Source organism: Piliocolobus tephrosceles, chromosome 7 (genome assembly GCF_002776525.5).
Source record: "Piliocolobus tephrosceles isolate RC106 chromosome 7, ASM277652v3, whole genome shotgun sequence".
NCBI lineage: Eukaryota > Metazoa > Chordata > Mammalia > Primates > Cercopithecidae > Piliocolobus > Piliocolobus tephrosceles.
The window spans coordinates 67,661,472-67,681,215 of NC_045440.1; the positions used below are offsets into that span (position 1 = coordinate 67,661,472).

Sequence of the window (19,744 nt, forward strand, 5' to 3'; positions counted from 1 at the left end):
TCCCAAGTGGCTGCACCATTTTTACATTCTTACCAGCAGTGTATGAGGGTTCCAATTTCTATACATTCTCGCCTACAATGCTTATTATGTGACTTATGGACCACAGCCAGACTAGTGAGTATGAAGTATTATACCATCCCATTTTTGTTTTGATTTGCATTCCCCTGATGACTAATGATGTTGAGTATCTTTTCACGTGTGATTGGCCATTTATATATTTTCTCTGGAGAGAAATCTATTCATATCCTTTGCAGATTTGTAACTGTTATTTGTCTTTTTTGTTTAGTTGTAAGAGTTCTTTATATTCTAGATAAAAATCCATTCTCAGATACATGGTTTGCAAAAATTTTCTCCCATTTTGTGGGTTGTGTATTTATTTTCTTGATGGTATAATTTGTAGCACAGAAGTTTGCTTTTTATTTACTTTCTTCTCTTCTTATTTATGCTTTTATTTTCATATCTAAGATTATGCCTAATCCAAGGTCAATACATTTTATGCCTATGTTTTCTTCTAAGAGTTTTCTAGTTTTAGCAAGTAAACTTTGGTCTTTGATCCATTTTGAATTAATTTTGTATATGGTGTGAGGTAGAGGTCAAACCTGAGGTAGACATCAAACTTCAATATTTTGCATGCTGATATTTAATTGTCTGAGGATCACTTGTTGAAAAGACTATTCTTTTCCCACTGAATTGTCTCAGCACCACACTCAACATTTAAAAAATAATTTCAAACTAGAAACAAAACTATTTTGAAAATAGTAAAGATAGCCATCCCCATGCCACCCTCTTATCCTTCAACCCCCTCCAATACACAAAACACAACTGAAGGAAGTTATTTGCAGTTGCATGGAAGACAGTGCATATCGATCCAGATTACTGGAATCCCCATAATCAATCCTAATTAAATACTAACTTCTTAAAACCACTAATTAGTATCAATATATTTCAGAAAGCAGAATTTAAAAAAGAATTTAAAAAAAGAAAACAAAGTAGAATGAAAGATAAAAAGTTTTTTTTTTTTTTTGGGGGTTGGAGTCTTGCTCTGTTGCCCAGGCTGGAGTGCAGTGGCTGGATCTCAGCTCACTGCAAGCTCCGCCTCCCGGGTTCACGCCATTCTCCCGCCTCAGCCTCCCGAGTAGCTGGGACTATAGGCGCCCGCCACCTCGCCCGGCTAGTTTTTTTGTATTTTTTAGTAGAGACGGAGTTTCACCGTGTTAGCCAGAATGGTCTCAATCTGCTGACCTCATGATCCGCCCGTCTCGGCCTCCTCTCAAAGTGCTGGGATTACAGGCTTCAGCCACCGCGCCCGGCAGAAAGATAAAAAGTTTAAAAGGATGTAAAAAGGCCAGGCACAGTGGCTCACGCCTGTAATCTCAGCACTTTGAGAGGCCGAGGTGGGCAGATCACCTAAGGTCAGGAGTTCTAGACCAGCCTGGCCAACATGGCGAAACCCCATGTCTACTAAAAACACAAAAATTAGCCAGGCATGGTGGCACGTGCCTTTAATCCCAGCTACTCGGGAGGCTGAGGTAGGAGAATCACTTGAACTCAGGAGATGGAGGTTAAAGTGAGCTGAGATTGCGGCACTGCACTCCAACCTAGGCAACAGAGTGAGAAAGAGAAGAAAGAGAAGAAAGAGAAGAAAGAAAGAAAGAAAGAAAGAAAGAAGAAAGAAAGAAAGAAAGAAAGAAAGAAAGAAAGAAAGAAAGAAAGAAAGAAAGAAAGAAAGAAAGAAGGATGTTAAAAAAAAAGGGAAGGGAAAGGATGCTTAGAGAGAAATTTATAGCTTTAAATGCCTACATTAAAAAAAAAATTTGTAGGCTGGGCATGGTGCCTCATGCCTGTAATCTCAGCACCTTGACAGGCCAAGGTGGGTAGATCTCTTAAGGCCAGGAGTTCAAGACTAGCCTGGCTAACATGAAGAAACCCCGTCTCTACTAAAAATACAAAAATTAGCTGGGCATAGCGGCGCATGCCTGTAATCCCAGCTACTCAGGAGGCTGAGGCATGAGAATTGCTTGAATCCAGGAGGCGGAGGTTGCAGTAAGCCAAGATTGCACCACTGCACTCCAGCCCGGGCAACAGATTGAGACTCTCGTCTCAAAAAATAAAATAAAGAAATGAGAAAAAAAAAGAGCGAATTAAACCTAAAGCAAGCATAAGGAAGGGAAAAAAAAAACAACATAAAAGTAGAAATCAATGAAACTGAAATCAGAAAAATAACAAACAAAAAAAACCCTATGAATCCAAACGTTTCTTTTTTTTTTTTTTGAGACGGATTCTCGCTCTGTCGCCCAGGCTGGAGTGCAGTGGCCGAATCTCAGCTCACTGCAAGCTCCGCCTCCCGGGTTTACACCATTCTCCTGCCTCAGCCTCCTGAGTAGCTGGGACTACAGGCGCCCGCCACCTCGCCTGGCTAGTGTTTTGTATTTTTTAGTAGAGACGGGGTTTCACTGTGTACCCAGGATGGTCTCGATCTCCTGACCTCGTGATCCGCCCGTCTCAGCCTCCCAAAGTGCTGGGATTACAGGCTTGAGCCACCGTGCCCGGCCTCAAACGTTTCTTTGAAAAGATCAACAGCCAGACCGGACAGCCAAAAAAAAAAAAAAAAAGAGGCACAAATTGCCAAGATCAGAAATAAAAGAACTACAGATTCTACAGACATTAAAAGGACAACAATAGGGGAATATTAGAAACAAGTTTATGCCAACAGAGTTGATAACTTGGATGAAGTGCGCAGATTTCTTGAAAGACAAAACTAACAAAGCTTACTCAAGAAGAAATAGACAATTTTAAGAGTATTCTATTAAAGAAATTAAATTTGTAGTTAAAAAACTGCCCAGTAAAGAAAACTCCAAGCAAAGATAGCTTCACTGGTGAATTCTACCAGTTAAAATAAAACTATTATAAAATCTACCAGAAAACAGAAAAGAGGAGGCAAAGCTTCTCAATGCTATTTTATAAAGCCAACATTACCCTGATTAAACAGTCATTACAAGAAAACTACAGATAATTATCCTTCCTAAACACAATCACAAAAACATTCAACAAAATATTAGCAAATTAAATCCAGCAAGTAAAGTTGGTTCGACATTCAAAAAAATCAATGTAATTCACATTATCAACAAACCAAAAGAGAAAAACCGTATGATCATCTTGATACATGTAGGAAAAGAGCATCTGACAAAATTCAACATTCACTCATAATGTAAACTTGCAACAAACCCAGGAATAGAAAGAAATGTCCTCAATCAATCCTCAGTCTTACAAAAGGTATCTCTGAAAAACCTGCAAGCTGAATGCTTCCAAGATACGGAAAAAGGAAATAATGTCTACTCTCACTATTCCTACTCAACACTGAACTGAAGGTCCAAGCCATTGCTAATTGTCTTTTATTTCCAAAAGACATGATGATCTATATAGACAAGGATCTGCTAAAAGTTGCTAAAATATGTGAGTTTAGCAAGGTCACACATGGGGTACAAGGGCAATCAACGGCAATGTTAAAAAAAAAAAAAAAAAAAAAAAACAATTTTAGGCCAGGTGCAGTAAAAAAAAACAATTTTAGGCCAGGTTCACAACTGTAATCCTAGCACTTTGGGAGGCCGAGGTGGGCAGATTACTTTGAGCTCAGGAGTCTGAGACCAGGCTGGGCAATATAGTGAAACCCTGTCTCTACAAAAAATATAAAAATTAGCCAGGTGTGGTGGCCCATGCCTGTGGTCCCAGCTACTTGGGAGGCTGAGGCTGGAGAATCGCTTGAGCCCAGTTGGTGGTGGGGCACCGGTGGTGGGGGTTGCAGTGAGCTAAGACTGTGCCATTGCACTCCAGCCTGGGCAACAGAGTGAGACCCTGTATCTAAGAAAAGGAAAAAAAGAGGCCAGGCATGGTGGCTCATGCCTGTAATCCCAGCACTTTGGGAGACTGAGGCAGACAGATCATGAGGTCAGGAGTTCGAGACCAACTTGGCCAACATAGTGAAACCCCATCTCTACTAAAAATAAAAAAATTAGCTGGGCATTGTTGTGTGCACCTGTAGTCTCAGCTACTCGGGAAGCTGAGGCAGGAGAATCGCTTGAACTCAGGAGGCGGAGGTTGTGCTGAGCCAAGATCGTGCCACTGAACTCCAGCCTGGGCAACAGAGCAAGACTCCATCTCAAAAAACAAAACAAAAGATAAAGAAAAAGCAAGCCAATTTTATTTCTATGTACTAGAAATGAACAATAGGAAATTTGACATTTGTAGAAGCATCTTTTACAGTATCATCCAAAAAACAAGTATTCATGGTGTAAATCTAACAAACTATGTGTCAGACCTATATGCTGTAAACTATAAAATTTTGATGAGAGATATTAAAGACTTAAATCAATGAAGAAATATAACATTTTTGCATTTTTGGTCAGGCACAGTGGCTCATGCCTGTAATCTCAGAACTTTGGGAAGCTGAGGCAGGAGATGGCTTGAGTCCAGGAGTTCAAGACTAGCCTGGGCAATATGGCAAAATCCTGTCTCTACAAAAAAACACAAAAATTGGCAGGGCGTGGTGGTGCACACCTGTAGTCCCTGCTACTCAGGAGGCCGAGACGGGAGATGAACTGAGTCAGGAAGGTCAACGATGCAGTAAGCTGTGTTTGTGTCACTGCACTCCAACCCAGGTAACAAAGTGGGACCCTGTCTCAATAAAACCAAATACAAGAAATATAACATCTTCATGAATCCAAAGACTCAATGTTGTCAAGATATCAACTATCCCCAATTTGATCTATACAGATACTCCTCAACTTATAATGGGTTACAGCCAGATAAACTCACAGTCAAAATGCCTTTTTTTTGAGACAGTCTTGCTCTGTCACCCAGGCTGGAGTGCCAGCAGTGTGATCTCAGCTCACTGCAACCTCTGCCTCCTGGGTTCAAGGGATTCTCCTGCCTCAGCCTCCCAAATAGCTGGGATTACAGGCACATGCCACTGCACCTGGCTAATTTTTGTATTTTTAGTAGAGACGGGGTTTCACCATGTTGGCCAGGCTGGTCTCAAACTCTTGACCTCAAGTGATCCGCTTGCCTCGGCCTCCCAAAGTGCTGGGATAACAGGCCACTGCACCTGGCCCAAAATGCATTTAATACCCTGATAAACCCATCATAAAGTCAAAAAATCCTAAATCAGGCACGGCCTGTATATTTAATGCAATCACAATAAAAATCCCAGCAGACTCTTTTTGAAGAAATCAAGCGGATTCTAAAATTTATATAGATAGGCCAGGCGCAGTGGCTCACACCTGTAATCCCAATACTTTGGGAGGCTGAGGAAGGCAGATCACTTGAAGTCAAGAGTTTGAGATCAGCCTGACCAACATAGTGAAACCTTGTCTCTACAAAAATAACAAAAATTAGCCAGGTGTGGTGGCATACGCTTGTAATCCCAGCTACTCAGGAGGCTGGGACAGGGAAGAATTGCTTGAACCCAGGAGATGGAGGTTGTAGTGACCTGAGATGGTACTCCATCCAACCTGGGTGACGGAGTGAGACTCCATCTCAAAAAAATAAATAAATACAGGAGTTCGACACTGTATTATTCGACAGTGTATTTTGAGACACTCTGTCTCAAAAATAAATAAATAAGTAAATAAAATAAATAAATAGGCCAGGCGTGGTGGCTCACGCCTGTAATCCCAGCACTTTGGGAGGCCAAGGTGGATGGATCATGAGGTCAGGAGTTCAAGACCAGCCTAGCCAAGATGGTGAAACTACAAAAATTAGCCAGGCGCGGTGGCAGGCGTCTGTAATCCCAGCTAGTTGGGACGCTGAGGCAGGAGAATGGCTTGAACCTGGGAGGCAGAGGTTGCAGTGAGCCAAGACTGCAACACTGCACTCCAGTCTGGGCGACAGAGTAAGACTTCGTCTCAAAAAAAGAAGCAGGTAAGTAAGTAAATGAATAAATAAATAAAATAAAATTTATATGGATAAACAAAGGACTCAGAACACCCAAAACAATTCTGAAAAAGAAAAAAAGATGGAGGACTCACACTGATTTCAAGAATAACTATAAGATATAATAATCAGGATGCTGTACTGGAAAAAGGAGAGACATAGATCAACAAAACAGAAAAGAGATTCTAGAAATACTAATAGAACCACACATATAGTCAGTTGATTTAAGAAAAAGTAATTTCACTGAGGTATACTGTGCATATCACATAATTCATCCTTTTCAGGTGTATGACTCATGGGCAACTGATTTTTGACAAATATATCAAAATAATCCAATGGATAACATAAAGCCTTTTCAACAAATGGTGCTGGAACAACTGGGCATCCATACATTAAAAAATGAACCTTGACCCATACCCTGCGACATATTAAAAAATCAACTTGAAATGGATCATAAACCTAAATATAAAACCTAAAACTATAAACTCCTAGAAGAAAACACAATTGATCCTCCCACCTCAGCCTCCTGAGTAGCTGGGACCACAGGCACACATCACCACGCCCAACTATTTTTCATATTTTTAGTAGGGACAGGGTTTCATCATGTTTCCCAGTCTGGTCTTGAACTCCTGAGCTCAGGCAATCTGCTCACCTTGGCCTCCCAAAGTGCTGGGAATACAGGTGTGAGCCACAGTACCTGGCCAGTTACAGGTCTTTTAAAATGTGACACATCTGTATCATGGACTACTACTCAGCAACAAAAAGGAATAAAATCTAGTTAGTTATTCGAAGTGTTTTTAAAAAACGAAGGAATAAAACACTAATACATGCAACAAGACAGATCTCAAAAGCATATTAAAACATAAATAGGCACATTTTTTTCTGTATAGGGCAACATTTGTGCACCATATGGTTTCTTTCACAAGTATTCAACTCTGCCACTGTAACGTGAAAGCAGCCATAAACAACATGTAAACGTGTGACTGTGCTTCAATAAAACTGTCTATCTATAATCTATCTGATGAATTGATAATTTATCTAATCTATCTAATCTATCATCCACCCATCCACTACCTATCTAATCTGTCATCTATCTGATCTATCTAATCCATCATGTATGTATCTAATCTATCTACTCTATTATCTATCTATCTATCTATCTATGTATCTATCTATCTATCCATCCATCCTCACTCTGTCACCCAGGCTGGAGTGCAGTGGCATGATCTTGGCTCACTGCAACCTCCGCCTCCTGGGTTCAAGCAATTCTCAGGTCCCAGCCTCCCAAGTAGCTGGGACTACAGTCGTGCACCACCACACCCAGATAATTTTTTTGTATTTTTTGAAGAGATGAGGTTTTACCATATTGGCCAGGCTGGTCTCACACTCCTAGCCTCAAGTGATCTGCCCAACTCGGCCTCCCAAAGTGCTGGAATTACAGGCGTGAGCCACTGTGCTCAGTCCCAGTAAGTAAGTATTCAGCCAGGTACAGCGGCTCACGCCTGTAATTCCAACACTTTGGGAGGCTGATGCAGAAGATCACCTGAGCTCAGGAATCCGAGACAAGCCTAGGCAACATAGTGAGACCTTGTCTCTACAAAAAATTTTTTAAAAATTAGTAGGGCATGATGGCGCATGCCTGTAGTCCCAGCTACTCAGTAGGGTGAGGGATGAGGATCACTTGAGCCCAGAGGATTGGGGCTGGAGGCTGCAGTGAGTCACGATCATACCACTGCACTCCAGCCTGGGCAATAGAGCAAGACCCTGTCACAAAACTAATAATAATAATGATAATAATAATAATAAATTATACAAACAAGCAGCAGGTCGCGTGCAGAGGCTCATGCTTGTAATCTGTCGCTTGTAATCCTAGCACTTTGGGAGGTCGAGGCGGGAGGATTACTCGAGCTCAGGAGTTCAAGACCAGCCTGGGCAACATGGTAAAACCCCATCTCAACTAAAAATACAAAAAATTAGCTGGGCATGGTGGCAAATGGCTGTGGTCCTGGCTACTTGGGAGGCTGAGCTGGGAGGATCACCTAAGCCCACGAGGTCAAGGCTGCAGTGAGCCATAACTGGGCCACTGCACTCCAGTCCAGGAGATAGAGTGAGACCCTGTCTCTAAAACAAAAAAACAGGCAGCAGATTTGAGATGGCCCCACAGGCCACAGTTTGCCAATTCCTGTGCTAAATTAAAGATGCCAGACACAAAAGGTCACACTATAGGATTCCATTTACATGGTAATATGAAAAAGGCAAACATATAGGGGCAGAATCAAATGAATGGTTGCCAGGGCCTGGGATTGAGGAGAGTTGACTACAAAGAGGCACAAGAAAACTTTTTGGAGTGATGGAAATATTCTGTATCTTGATTACAGTGGTGGTGTTATATGCTATATATATATGTTTGTCAAAATTCATATACAGTATACAAAATTTGTATACTTGTAAGTCTGAAAAGGATGAATTTTACTGTTTGTAAATTATGCCTCAATAATCCTGTCTTAAAAGAAAAAACAAGGCATTTTTTGGTCTCTGATTAAAGAAAAACCAAGAGAAGAAAACATTTTTTAGAAAATTATCAACATTAATTATTGAGAAAATTCAAACACTGACTGGATATTTGGCGACATTAAAAAAATATTGTTCTTTTTTTAGCCTGTAATAATTTTTCTTTTTTAAAGAGTTCTTATCTTTAGAAATACATATTGAAGTTCGGGTGCCATGAGTCTGACTTCCAGTTTCAGCGTACGAGTTGAATGGATCGCAGCAGTTACCACTGCTGCTGGGACAGCTGCAATTGGTTATCTAGCTTACAAAAGATTTTATGTTAAAGATCATCGAAATAAAGCTATGATAAACCTTCATATCCGGAAAGACAACCCCAAGATAGTACATGCTTTTGACATGGAGGATTTGGGAGATAAAGCTGTATATTGCTGTTGTTGGAGATCCAAAAAGTTCCCATTCTGTGATGGGGCTCACACAAAACATAACGAAGAGACTGGAGACAATGTGGGCCCTCTGATCATCAAGAAAAAAGAAACTTAAATGGACACTTTTGATGCTGCAAATCAGCTTGTCGTGAAGTTACCTGATTGTTTAATTAGAATGACTACCACCTCTGTCTAATTCTCCTTCGCGGGGTTCTAAATGTGGTATATTGCAAACTGCAGCTTTCACATTCATGGCATTTGTCTTGATGAAACATCATGGTGCACATTTGTTTAAACAAAAAAAAAAAAAAAGGAAAAACCAACCTCGTGGCCTGTGGGTTATTTTGGTCTTGTAAGGATCCGTTTCTTTAAAATATTGGCATATAGAGTTGTATCTTACATAGAATATAGTTGTATCTTGAAGTCAACATATTAAATTATTCTCAAAATTAAAAAAAAAAGAAATATTGAAGTTCGAAGGAGAAAATGAGAAGGAAAAAAAGGAAATATGTACCAATGTACTTACAGGTGAAATTATAGTATATCTGAGATCTACTTTAAAATAGTCCAATTAAAAACGGGACAGAGATGTACTAATCATTATTGAGGCTGGATAGTAGGTAAACGGGGGTTCATTATATTATTCTTGCTACTTTTGTATATGTTTGAATATTTCTACAACAACCAAGTTGGAAGGAAAAAAAAGTGTATGAGGAAGAGATGAAAACAACAAAACAGAGTATGCAATTAACGTCTACAATGGCCAGGTAGGTGAAATATATAAGCCAGAGCGGTAAGTCTGGGGCCGAAAGCATTAACATAAAATCTTTGAAAACAATGTGTGAAGTCCAAACACATGGCCTGGCAACCTCTCTCTTAAGACCACTCTGAAGATACAGACATACACTTGTACACAAGTCTGTCTTTACAAACAATGTATGTACAATGTGAAAGAAGCTAAATGTATAATGAGCTGTATCCTAGAACTTAGAAAGCAATCAGATATATGCTAAATATGGCCAAACATAACACCACCACCACAAATATTATCTGGTTCTTGAATACTAGCATTATAAACAAATCTGCTTCTAATTTCACAATTTGTCTTTAGTTGTTAAGAATTGTACACGGCCGGGCGCGGCAGCTCAAGCCTGTAATCCCAGCACTTTGGGAGGCCGAGACAGGCGGATCACGAGGTCAGGAGATCGAGACCATCCTGGCTAACACGGTGAAACCCCGTCTCTACTAAAAAATACAAAAAACTAGCCGGGCGAGGTGGCGGGTGCCTGTAGTCCCAGCTACTCGGGAGGCTGAGGCAGGAGAATGGCGTGAACCCGGGAGGCAGAGCTTGCAGTGAGCTGAGATCCGGCCACTGCACTCCAGCCTGGGCGACAGAGCGAGACTCCGTCTCAAAAAAAAAAAAAAAAAAAAGAATCGTACACATGGCTAGGCGTGGTGGCTCACACCTGTAATCCCAACACTTTGGGAGGCCGAAGCGGGCAGATCACCTGAGGTCAGTAGCTCGAGACCAGCCTAGCCTACATGGTGAAACCCTGTCTCTACTAAAAAAAACACAAAAAATTAGCCAGGAATGGTGGCAGGCGCCTGTAAGCCCAGCTACTCAGGAGGCTAAGGCAGGAGAATTGCTTGAACCCCCGAGGTGGAGGTTGCAGTGAGCCAAGAGCGTGCCATCGCACTCCAGCCTGGGGAACAAGAGCAAGACCTCATCTAAAAAAAAAAAACAAAGAAGAATCATACACATGGCCGGGCACAGTGGCTCACGCCGGTAATCTCAACACTTTGGGAGGCCAAGGCAGGCAGATCACCTGAGGTCGGGAGTTCAAAACCAGTCTAACCAAATGGAGAAACCCCATCTCTACTAAAAATACAAAATTAGCCAGGCGTGGTAGCACATGCCTGTAATCCCAGCCACTCGGGAAGCTGAGGCAGGAGAATCGCTTGAACCCAGGAGGCAGAGGTTGCAGTGAGCCAAAATCACGCCATTGCACTCCAGCCTGGGCAACAAGAACGAAACTCCATCTCAAAAAAAAAAAAAAGAATCATACACCCATACACATAATTTAAATGAGAAAAGAATAGCAACAAAGTGATAGATTTTTAGTAATACTAGCAGAAAACATAGCTGACCATGTCAGGGTAATAATCCATTTTAACTAGGCAAATTGCTAAAGAATATAAACCTAAAATTAATTTTGAAAATATTTTAGTAGAAAACTACATGAACTTTCTTAATCTTAAAATAGCTTCAGTAGAGCTATTATTTAAGAATAAAATCAAATTAACTATACCCATGGTTTTCTTCATAATACTGTAGAATACACCACCCTGCTGAAACATGTGAGGAAGTCCCTTTGCATAAGACCATACATCTTCTCCTGTAAGACAAAAACAGATACAGTATTAGCAACAAACAAAAGAGTTCCATCCCGGGCTGCTTTAGTAAAGATTAGCCTAGAATAAACATCAAGGCAGAGCTCCTAAATGAGTGAAACAGCCTGATACGCCATAGAGAGATGATACTGAGTGACAGGATTGTGGCATACTAGAAAATGCATGGCTTATCTAACTGTGCCAGTCACTGACAAGGGCTGTGCCAGTCACTGACAAGGGCTGTCATGGAAGAGTGCATGCCTAGAGTTTTAAGACCATGTGGCTTTTCAAGAGAAACCCAAAATTCAAGTTTGTAATATGAATTCTCCCAATTTTAAAATGTAGAAACTAATTAAAAAGTGTCTTTAAAACTGTATGAGTCAACAAACATGGTGGCTCATGCCTGTAACCCCAGTACTTTGGGGGGCTGTGGATAGCCTGAGTTCAGGAGTTCCAATACCAGCTTTGGCAACATGACGAAACTCTCTCTCTACCAAAAAAATAAATAAATAAATAGCCGGACATGGTGGCATGTGCCTGTCATCCCAGCTACTTAAAGAGGGCTGAAGCAGTGGAGTGGCCAGGGGGAACCCCTTGTGCACAGGAGGTCAAGGCTGCAGGGAGCAGTGTTTGCATCACTGCACTCTACTCTGGGTGACAAAGTGAGACCCTGCTTCAAAAAAGAAGAAACAAAACCACGAGTCAAGGTAGTCAATATTATGATGAACAAAATAGATCTGAAGACTCAATCCAGCTCAAAGGAAACTAGTCTGTAAACTCTGTACTAGAACAGATAAGATTATTAAAAGATATTTTTGGGCCAGGCACGGTGGCTCACTCACGCCTGTAATCCCTCACTTTGGGAGACCGAGGTGGGCAGATCACCTGAGGTCTGGAGTTCGAGACCAGCCTGGCCAACATGGTGAAACCCCGTCTTTACTAAAAATACAAAAATTAGCTGAATGTGGTGACGTGCACCTGTAGTTCCAGCTACTTGGGAGGCTGAGGCAGGAAAATAGCTTGAACCCAGGAGGTCGAGGTTGCAGTGAGCCGAGATCGTGCCACTGCACTCCAGACTGTGCTACAAGAGCAAAACTCTATCTCAAAAAAAAAAAAGAGACATTTTTCAAAGTAAAATACACAATTGTAAATATAAATTTTATATTTATATTAAAACCAAGAAATAAACAGAAGGGGCTATTTCAATACTTATTTCAGTAAGAAATTTCAAATAAAACGTAAAGAATGATCATCACTGTTGAAGAAATCAATAAAGAATGGCAGGAACATAACAGTTACTATGGCTGTTTCTATTTGTTTCTTATAGTTTACATTCTAATCTGCTAATGTATATGTACTACTTTTATAATCAGGAAGTTTTAAATTTTAACAAAAAAAGTTAACTTTTGTCTTCCCTACCTGAAGATTATATTGTTGGACCTGAGCTCTGAATAGTTGTGACTGACAGTGCTAACTAATCACTATGTACTTACAACATCTCAGAGTTCTAATCCCGCCTCACATTCATAAACAGGATATGACTTTGTGTGGCAGCTGGCTAAACTTACCTTCAGTACACCAGCTTAAAGTAGGCAAGTTTTAGAGGACTTGACAATTAAAGTTTCAGTTAATCAAAACATTTACTTATAAACACTTACTAATGATGCAGTACTACTAGAATAGCTATATTTAAGGGTGGACACACAGAAGTTTAATATTAATAAGAGTCTACAAATAAAGAAATATTAGTAACCACTGCTGGTGGCTCTGATTGCTGAGCTTACTATTAAACCTCACTTAGATAAATTATTTCTGTGATAACCCTTCATTTCATTATTGTCAATGTTGTCCTAAATGTACTTAATATTTTCTAAAATATTCTAGTATAGCATTTATTTGGAAGTCATATTAAAAAAAGATACGGCGGTAATTTTTTTGATAAGAATCCAAACAGGGCTGGTCTGAAGGTAGTGAGTTATCTCAACTGACTGTTCAGTTACAGTTAGAACTGCTTGTTCTACCATTTCCCCCTTCTCACTACCTGCACTTGACTAGTCCAAACAAACAAAAACCACAAGAATCTGAATAGGTGCCAAAATGGTGAACTCCTCAGAACTGACCAACTGATTAATAAGAAAAATCACATCTCTTAGTACTTTACATACCTAGTTATTCATAATTTAAATAGGCAAATCACTTAACTCTACTGCAGTGTTTGTCAACATTGTTTCCATTATCTCCTCCTAAGGAGCCTTTACAGGCATTATTTTTCTAGTCCTCCCCATGTCCTCATGATATCTGAATTACACATATATACTTTATATCTGCTTATGTAGTATATATAATCTTAGTTTTATATATTAACGATAAGATTTTTTCACCCTTTCTCCAAGAACAAATTTTCACCCCCTTCAAAGCAATATGGCCCCACTGTTCTATTGCTTTAAGGGAAATACCACGTAAGCCTCTATTATCTACCAAGCTTTGAGCAGGCTCTTCACATGGTTTCATTAACTCATCACAACTAAGCTCTACGGACAAGGAAACAAGCTCAGAGAGCTTAAATAACTCTTCCAAGATCACACAGCTAGTAAGTGGTAGAGCCAGGATTTGAATCTTGTATATCAGTCCAAAGCGTATACCCTCCTTTCCATTGACATTAAACCTCTACTGAAGGTCAAATTGGCCGGGCTCACACCTGTAATCCCAGCACTTTAGGAGGCCGAGTCAGGCGGATTACCTGAGGTCAGGAATTTGAGACCAGCCTGGCCAACATGGTGAAACTCCTTCTCTATTAAAAATACAAAAATTAGCCAGGCGTGGTGGCACATGCCTGCTATCCTAGCTACTCTGGAGGCTGAGGCAGGAGAATTGCTTGAGCCCAGGAAACGGAAGTTGCAGTGAGCCGAGGTCGTGCCACAGCACTCCAGCCTGGCTGACAGAGCGAGACACTGTCTCATACACACACAAAAAAAGGTCAAGTTGTTTCGGCAAATTTGAAAGAACTATTCAGTCTTTTCTTAATAGAAATTCATGGCATCCACAACTGTTTGGAGAAAAAAAATAGGTAATTTCTTTTGGTAAACAAATATCTCCACTGAAAGTCATGTTTGTTGGTAACAAAAATGAGGAAAGGGATTAGAGATCAGGAAGCAGGGGTTTTGACACTTTGCACAAGTCCTGCACCACTCTCATATGGTTCTCCCTGTGTTGACCAAGCTAGTCTTGAATGCCTGGTCTCAGGCCATCCTCCTGCCTTGGCCTCCCAAAGTACTACGATTATAGGCATGAGCTACTGTGCCTAGCCTTCTAACTTTAAATATTTTAAAAGGCAATTTGAATTTTTTACTTTGCAATTTACGGGACAAAGCAGTAAATTTAAAAATCTAACACCTAAATGAAATATATTTTTGTTTTATTTATTTATTTATTTATTTTATTTATTTATTTTTGAGACGGAGTCTTGCTCTGTCGCCCAGGCTGGAGTACAGTGGCATGATCTTGGCTCACTGCAGCCTCTATCTCCCACGTTCCAGCAGTTCTCCTGCCTTAGCCACCTGAGTAGCTGGGACTACAGGCACAAACCACCACATCCGGCTAATTTTTGTGTTTTTAGTAGATACTGGATTTCACCACGTGGGCCAGGCTGCTCTCGAACTCCTGACCTCAGGCGATCCACCCACCTCGGCCTCACAAAGTGCTGGGATTACAGGCATGAGCCACTGCACCCAGCCTATTTCATTTTCGAGACAGAATCTTGCTCTGTCCCCCAGGCTGAAGTGCAGTGGAGCAATCTCTGTTCACTGAAACCTCCGCCTCCTGGGTTCAAGCAATTCTCGTGCCTCAGCCTCCAAAGTAGCTGGGATTACAGGCGTGTGCCACCACTCCCGGCTGATTTTGTATTTTTAGTAGAAATGGGGTTTCCCCATGTTGGCCAGGCTAGTCTCAAACTCCTGATTTCAGACAATCTGTCCACCTCGGCCTCCCAAATTGCTGGGATTACAAGTGTGAGCCACCATGCCCAGCCAAAATATATTTTTAAACCCCAAAAGAAATAACCAAAATGAACTCTGAAGTATTTACGGGCATAAAGTACTTAACTTTATTTAAATTTAAAATTTAAAGAAACAATTCAAAATTGTTTAATAATTTGAATAAATGGTTCCAAATATAAAGTAGGAACACAGGACTGTTTCAACTAGACAGAATTCCAAAGGTATTCATTTGCTGAAAGAATTGTTGGCATCTCTCTACCCTTCCTGACGTAATCCTCGCATTTAAAAGTTTATCTACCCTACTGATAGTCAAGATGGTTTATAAAAAAGGCATATCTGTTTCTTGCCTAAAATTCAGTCCCCTTAAGGGTATATAGTCACACAACTTTAGTGTCACCAGCGGCATTAATGAATATTTTTATTATACACAGACATGCACACAAACTCAATAGTGTTTAAATGAGTACAGAGTCTGAAAGGACACATCCCAATTTATTAATAATGATTTTATCTGGGGAGTACAAATGTTAAGAACTACCACATTTTATACGTACTTGAATTATTTGAATTTTAAAAATTATATTGTAATTGAAAAGATATTAAAAATAAAAGTGATCAAAGTAGTTGGGACAGAATCTATTATTATCTAGATTTCCTTTTCTATCTAGAAAGGAATAGCATCAATATTTGACTTAATCTTCAATTATAATTATATAAAATCACCATTTACAATATATACATTTATCTTAAGATACATCTATGCATTACTTTTTATTCAACTTTATAACTGCTCTCCCATTACAAATATGCTACACATAAATCAACAGAAGGGCTACCAGAAGGCATAGAAAGAATAATATGTGGCCAGGCACAGTGGCTCACGCCTGTAATCCCAGCACTTTGGAAGGCCCAGGTGGGCGGATCACGTCGTCAGGAGTTCGAGACCAGCCTGGCCAACATAGTGAAACCTTGTCTCTATTAAAAATACAAAAATTAGCCAGGCGTGGTGGCAGGCCCTGTAATCCCAGCTACTCGGGAGGCTGAAGCAGGAGAATCACCTGAACCTGGGAGGCAGAGTTGCAGTGAGCCGAGATTGTGCCATTGCACTCCAGCCTGAGCGACAGAGCAAGTCTCTGTCTCGGATAAAAAAAAAAAAAAAGAAGAAGAAGAAGAAGAAGAATATGCATAAGCACTATCTAGATTTTAAACTGCCCCTTTACCCAACATTTGAAAAAAAAAAATCCAGGTGCAATAATAATATTCAGTTGTTGCCTAAAAAATAAGTGTCTCAGTCCCACGCGTGATTCTGGAAAATTCTTGCTTTTTTTTTTTTGAGACAGAGTCTTACTCTGTCGCCAGGCTGGAGTGCAGTGGCCTGATCTTGGCTCACTGCTACCTCCACCTCCTGGGTTCAAGCGATTCTCCTGCCTCAACCTCCCGAGTAGCTGGGATTACAGGTGAGCGCCACCATGCCCGGCTAATTTTTGTATTTTTAGTAGAGACAGTGTTTCACCATCTTGGCCAGCCTGGTCTCAAACTCCTGACCTCATGATCCACCCGCCTCAGCCTCCCAAAGTGCCGGGCTTACAGGCGTGAGTAACCGCGCCTGGGCGATTCTGGAAAATTCTAAGGCATTTACAACATCAAGAGGTCTTATGAAATTACAAAACACTGTGTATTTTAAATATATATATTAAAAAGTCACACAGTTCTTTCAGGAACAGAGAAAGTATATCAATATGAAACAAGTTTCTCAACTCCTGAAAGGTTGGTACACTTCGTAGTAAAGCAAGGAAGTGTCACGTAGCCTAATTTCATTTGAGTAACTCCAAACTGACAAATTCTGTTCTTCACCTAAATCTGTTCTTACCTCTAGGAAAACAAAAAAACAAAACTAGAAACTTAATGAAATATAACACTAAGAAAAAATAAATTAGCCTAGATATTTATGGTGGATAATGTACCACCTATCCTGTCTACCATGAAAGAAAACCCACAAATAACTGATCTACAAGAAATTTTTTTTTTTTTGGAAAGAGCACTGCTCTGTTGCCCAGAATGGAGAGCAGTGGCACAATCTTGGCTCACTGCAACCGCACCAGGTCTACAAAAAATTTGAACGACATATTTTGCAAAGCCAGAGTTAGTCTTTTAAGTATTATATAAATAATGAAGATGACTGTCTGCAAAAAGTTAAGTTCAATTACCTTGTGGTCTGGATAAAAGAGATTAAAATGTGAAATATTATGAGTAGAATATTGTTATTCCAGTTTATACTTCCTAAGATTCAAAGTTACTAGGTTCCAGGAATGACTTGTACTAAGCCAAAGACAAATACACATACTTATTGTTTTATTAATATAAGTAATAGACAATCTAGTCAATGAATATTCTACTTAAAAACGAAAGAAAAAACTCACGTCCCTGGCTATCATGCAGTCAGCCTATTTAGTGAAAACATACAGGCCGGGCGCAGTGGCTCACACCTGTAATCCTAGGACTTTGGGAAGCTGAGGCAGTGGATTGTCTGAGCTCAGGAGTTCGAGACCAGCATGGGCAACATGGCGAAACCCCATCTCTACTAAAAATACAAAAAATTAGCTGGGCGTGATGGTGTGCACCTGTAGTTCCAGTTACTTGAGAGGCTGAGAATCACTTGGACCCAGGAGACAGAGGTTGCAGTGAACTGGGATCATGCCACTACACTCCAGGCTGGGCGACAATCTGTCTCCAGAAAAAAAAGAAAGAAAGAAATTATACAATCCCCATGTATATATTTGATTCTTAATCAAATGAGAAGTTCTAAAATGCTGTGTTGGTCCTATTTGGGGATTTTATAATTTTTATGTATTTAGAAAATAAAGCTGGAGATCTGCTGATGAAAGCTAAAAAGTATGGAACTCCCTCAGCTGAAGGCCTGTAGGTAAGTTAACAGAGGGCAAGGACTGACTCTCTTTTATCTTCGTACACTCAACATACATACAAGTTCACAGAATACACTGATTTTGCTGAAATATTGCATTCATTAATTTAACAAGCATTTACTTAGTATCTACTAGGTGCCAGGCCCTGAACTAGGAAATAAGGTATTCATTAGTGAAGAAAATAGAGTACAGTCTCTGTCTTGATGGACTTTATAATATAGTAGGGGAGGCAAACAAATAATTAAACAAATAAGATTATTAAAAATTGTGATAGATGCTGTGAGGGACATCAACAGGGTACACTGATAGAGGGAACCTACTTAGAATGGTCAGCAAAGGTTTCTCAAACCCTTACAAGGTGGTAGTATTTAAGCCTAAACTTAAACGAGAACGAGCCAGCTATCTGAACAGCATAAAGTCTGATGAGCTATATTCTAAACTAACATAACACAACTTAGCTCACATTTGGTAATTCACAAAGTAATTTCTGCACTTTGAAATCTTCAATCTTCTAAACAAGCTCTGTCATTTCTAGCCCTCTCCAATCTAAACATCAACAGTTACCCAGCACTCTTTACATATAGTTAGCACTTATCCCCAAATTGACTTTTGTAGAAACATCTTTTTTTTAAAATTAAGAATATCTTCGGCCAGGCACAGTGGCTCATGCCTGTAATCCCAGCACTTTGGGAGGCCGAGGGGGGTGGATCACGAGGTCAGGAGATTGAGACTGTTCTGGCCAACATGGTGAAACCCCATCTCTAGCAAAAATACAAAATTTAGCTGGGTGTGGTGGCGCATGCCTGTAATCCCAATTATTCGGCAGGCTGAGGCGTGAGAATTGCTTGAACCCAGGAGGCAGAGGTTGCAGTGAGCCAAGATCACACCACTGCACTCCAGCCTTGTGACACTGCAAGACTCCGTTTCAAAAAAAAAAATACCTATCTTCTACATAATTCAAATACAGTTACAAGAGAACTAGAGGGAGAAAACTAACATTTATAACGGACTAATATAGGCCATGCACTTAATACTTCAATTTAAAGCAGAAAGTATCTCAAGTGATACCATTACAAAATTAACAAAATGCTCTCTTTTACACCCAAATTTTGTATTGGTAGTGGAAGCAGTTTTAAAGAGATGTATGGGTTTATACAGGCATAAATGTTGGATGTGAGGAGGGAAGAGATCAGAACAGAAAGACATTATCTTGGTAAACTCATTGCAATCCATACTGTAGTTCTCTCAGATATTCAGATCCAAGAACTTTCAACCAAACTCAAAAAGTATTTATACACCAGAATTATATTTTATTAATTTTCATTATGAAATACATTATCAACCAGGCACAGTGACTCATGCTTGTAACCCCAGCACTTTGGGAGGCTGAGGTGGGCAGTTCACGAGGTCAGGAGATCGAGACCATCCTGGCTAACACGGTAAAACCCCGTCTCTACTAAAAATACAAAAAACTTAGCCAGGCGTGGTGGCACGTGCCTGTAATCCCAGCTACTTGGGAGGCTAAGGCAGGAGAATCGTTTGAACCCAGGTGGCGGAAGTTGCAATGAGC

The 19,744-nt window shown here is 40.3% G+C and overlaps 1 protein-coding gene and 1 pseudogene across 1 annotated transcript in view; one reads left to right on the plus strand and one right to left on the minus strand.

Moving 5' to 3' along the window:
- The window catches only part of VCPIP1 (valosin containing protein interacting protein 1), a 40,759-nt gene that overhangs the window by 15,476 nt on the left and 5,539 nt on the right, over positions 1–19,744 (minus strand). Inside the window, exon 2 of the mRNA XM_023222373.1 lies at positions 11,174–11,260. Within this exon, the coding sequence (XP_023078141.1) occupies positions 11,174–11,260 (87 nt within the window). The remainder of the gene's footprint in view (positions 1–11,173; positions 11,261–19,744) is intronic.
- On the plus strand, positions 8,648–9,312 carry LOC111549226 (annotated as a pseudogene).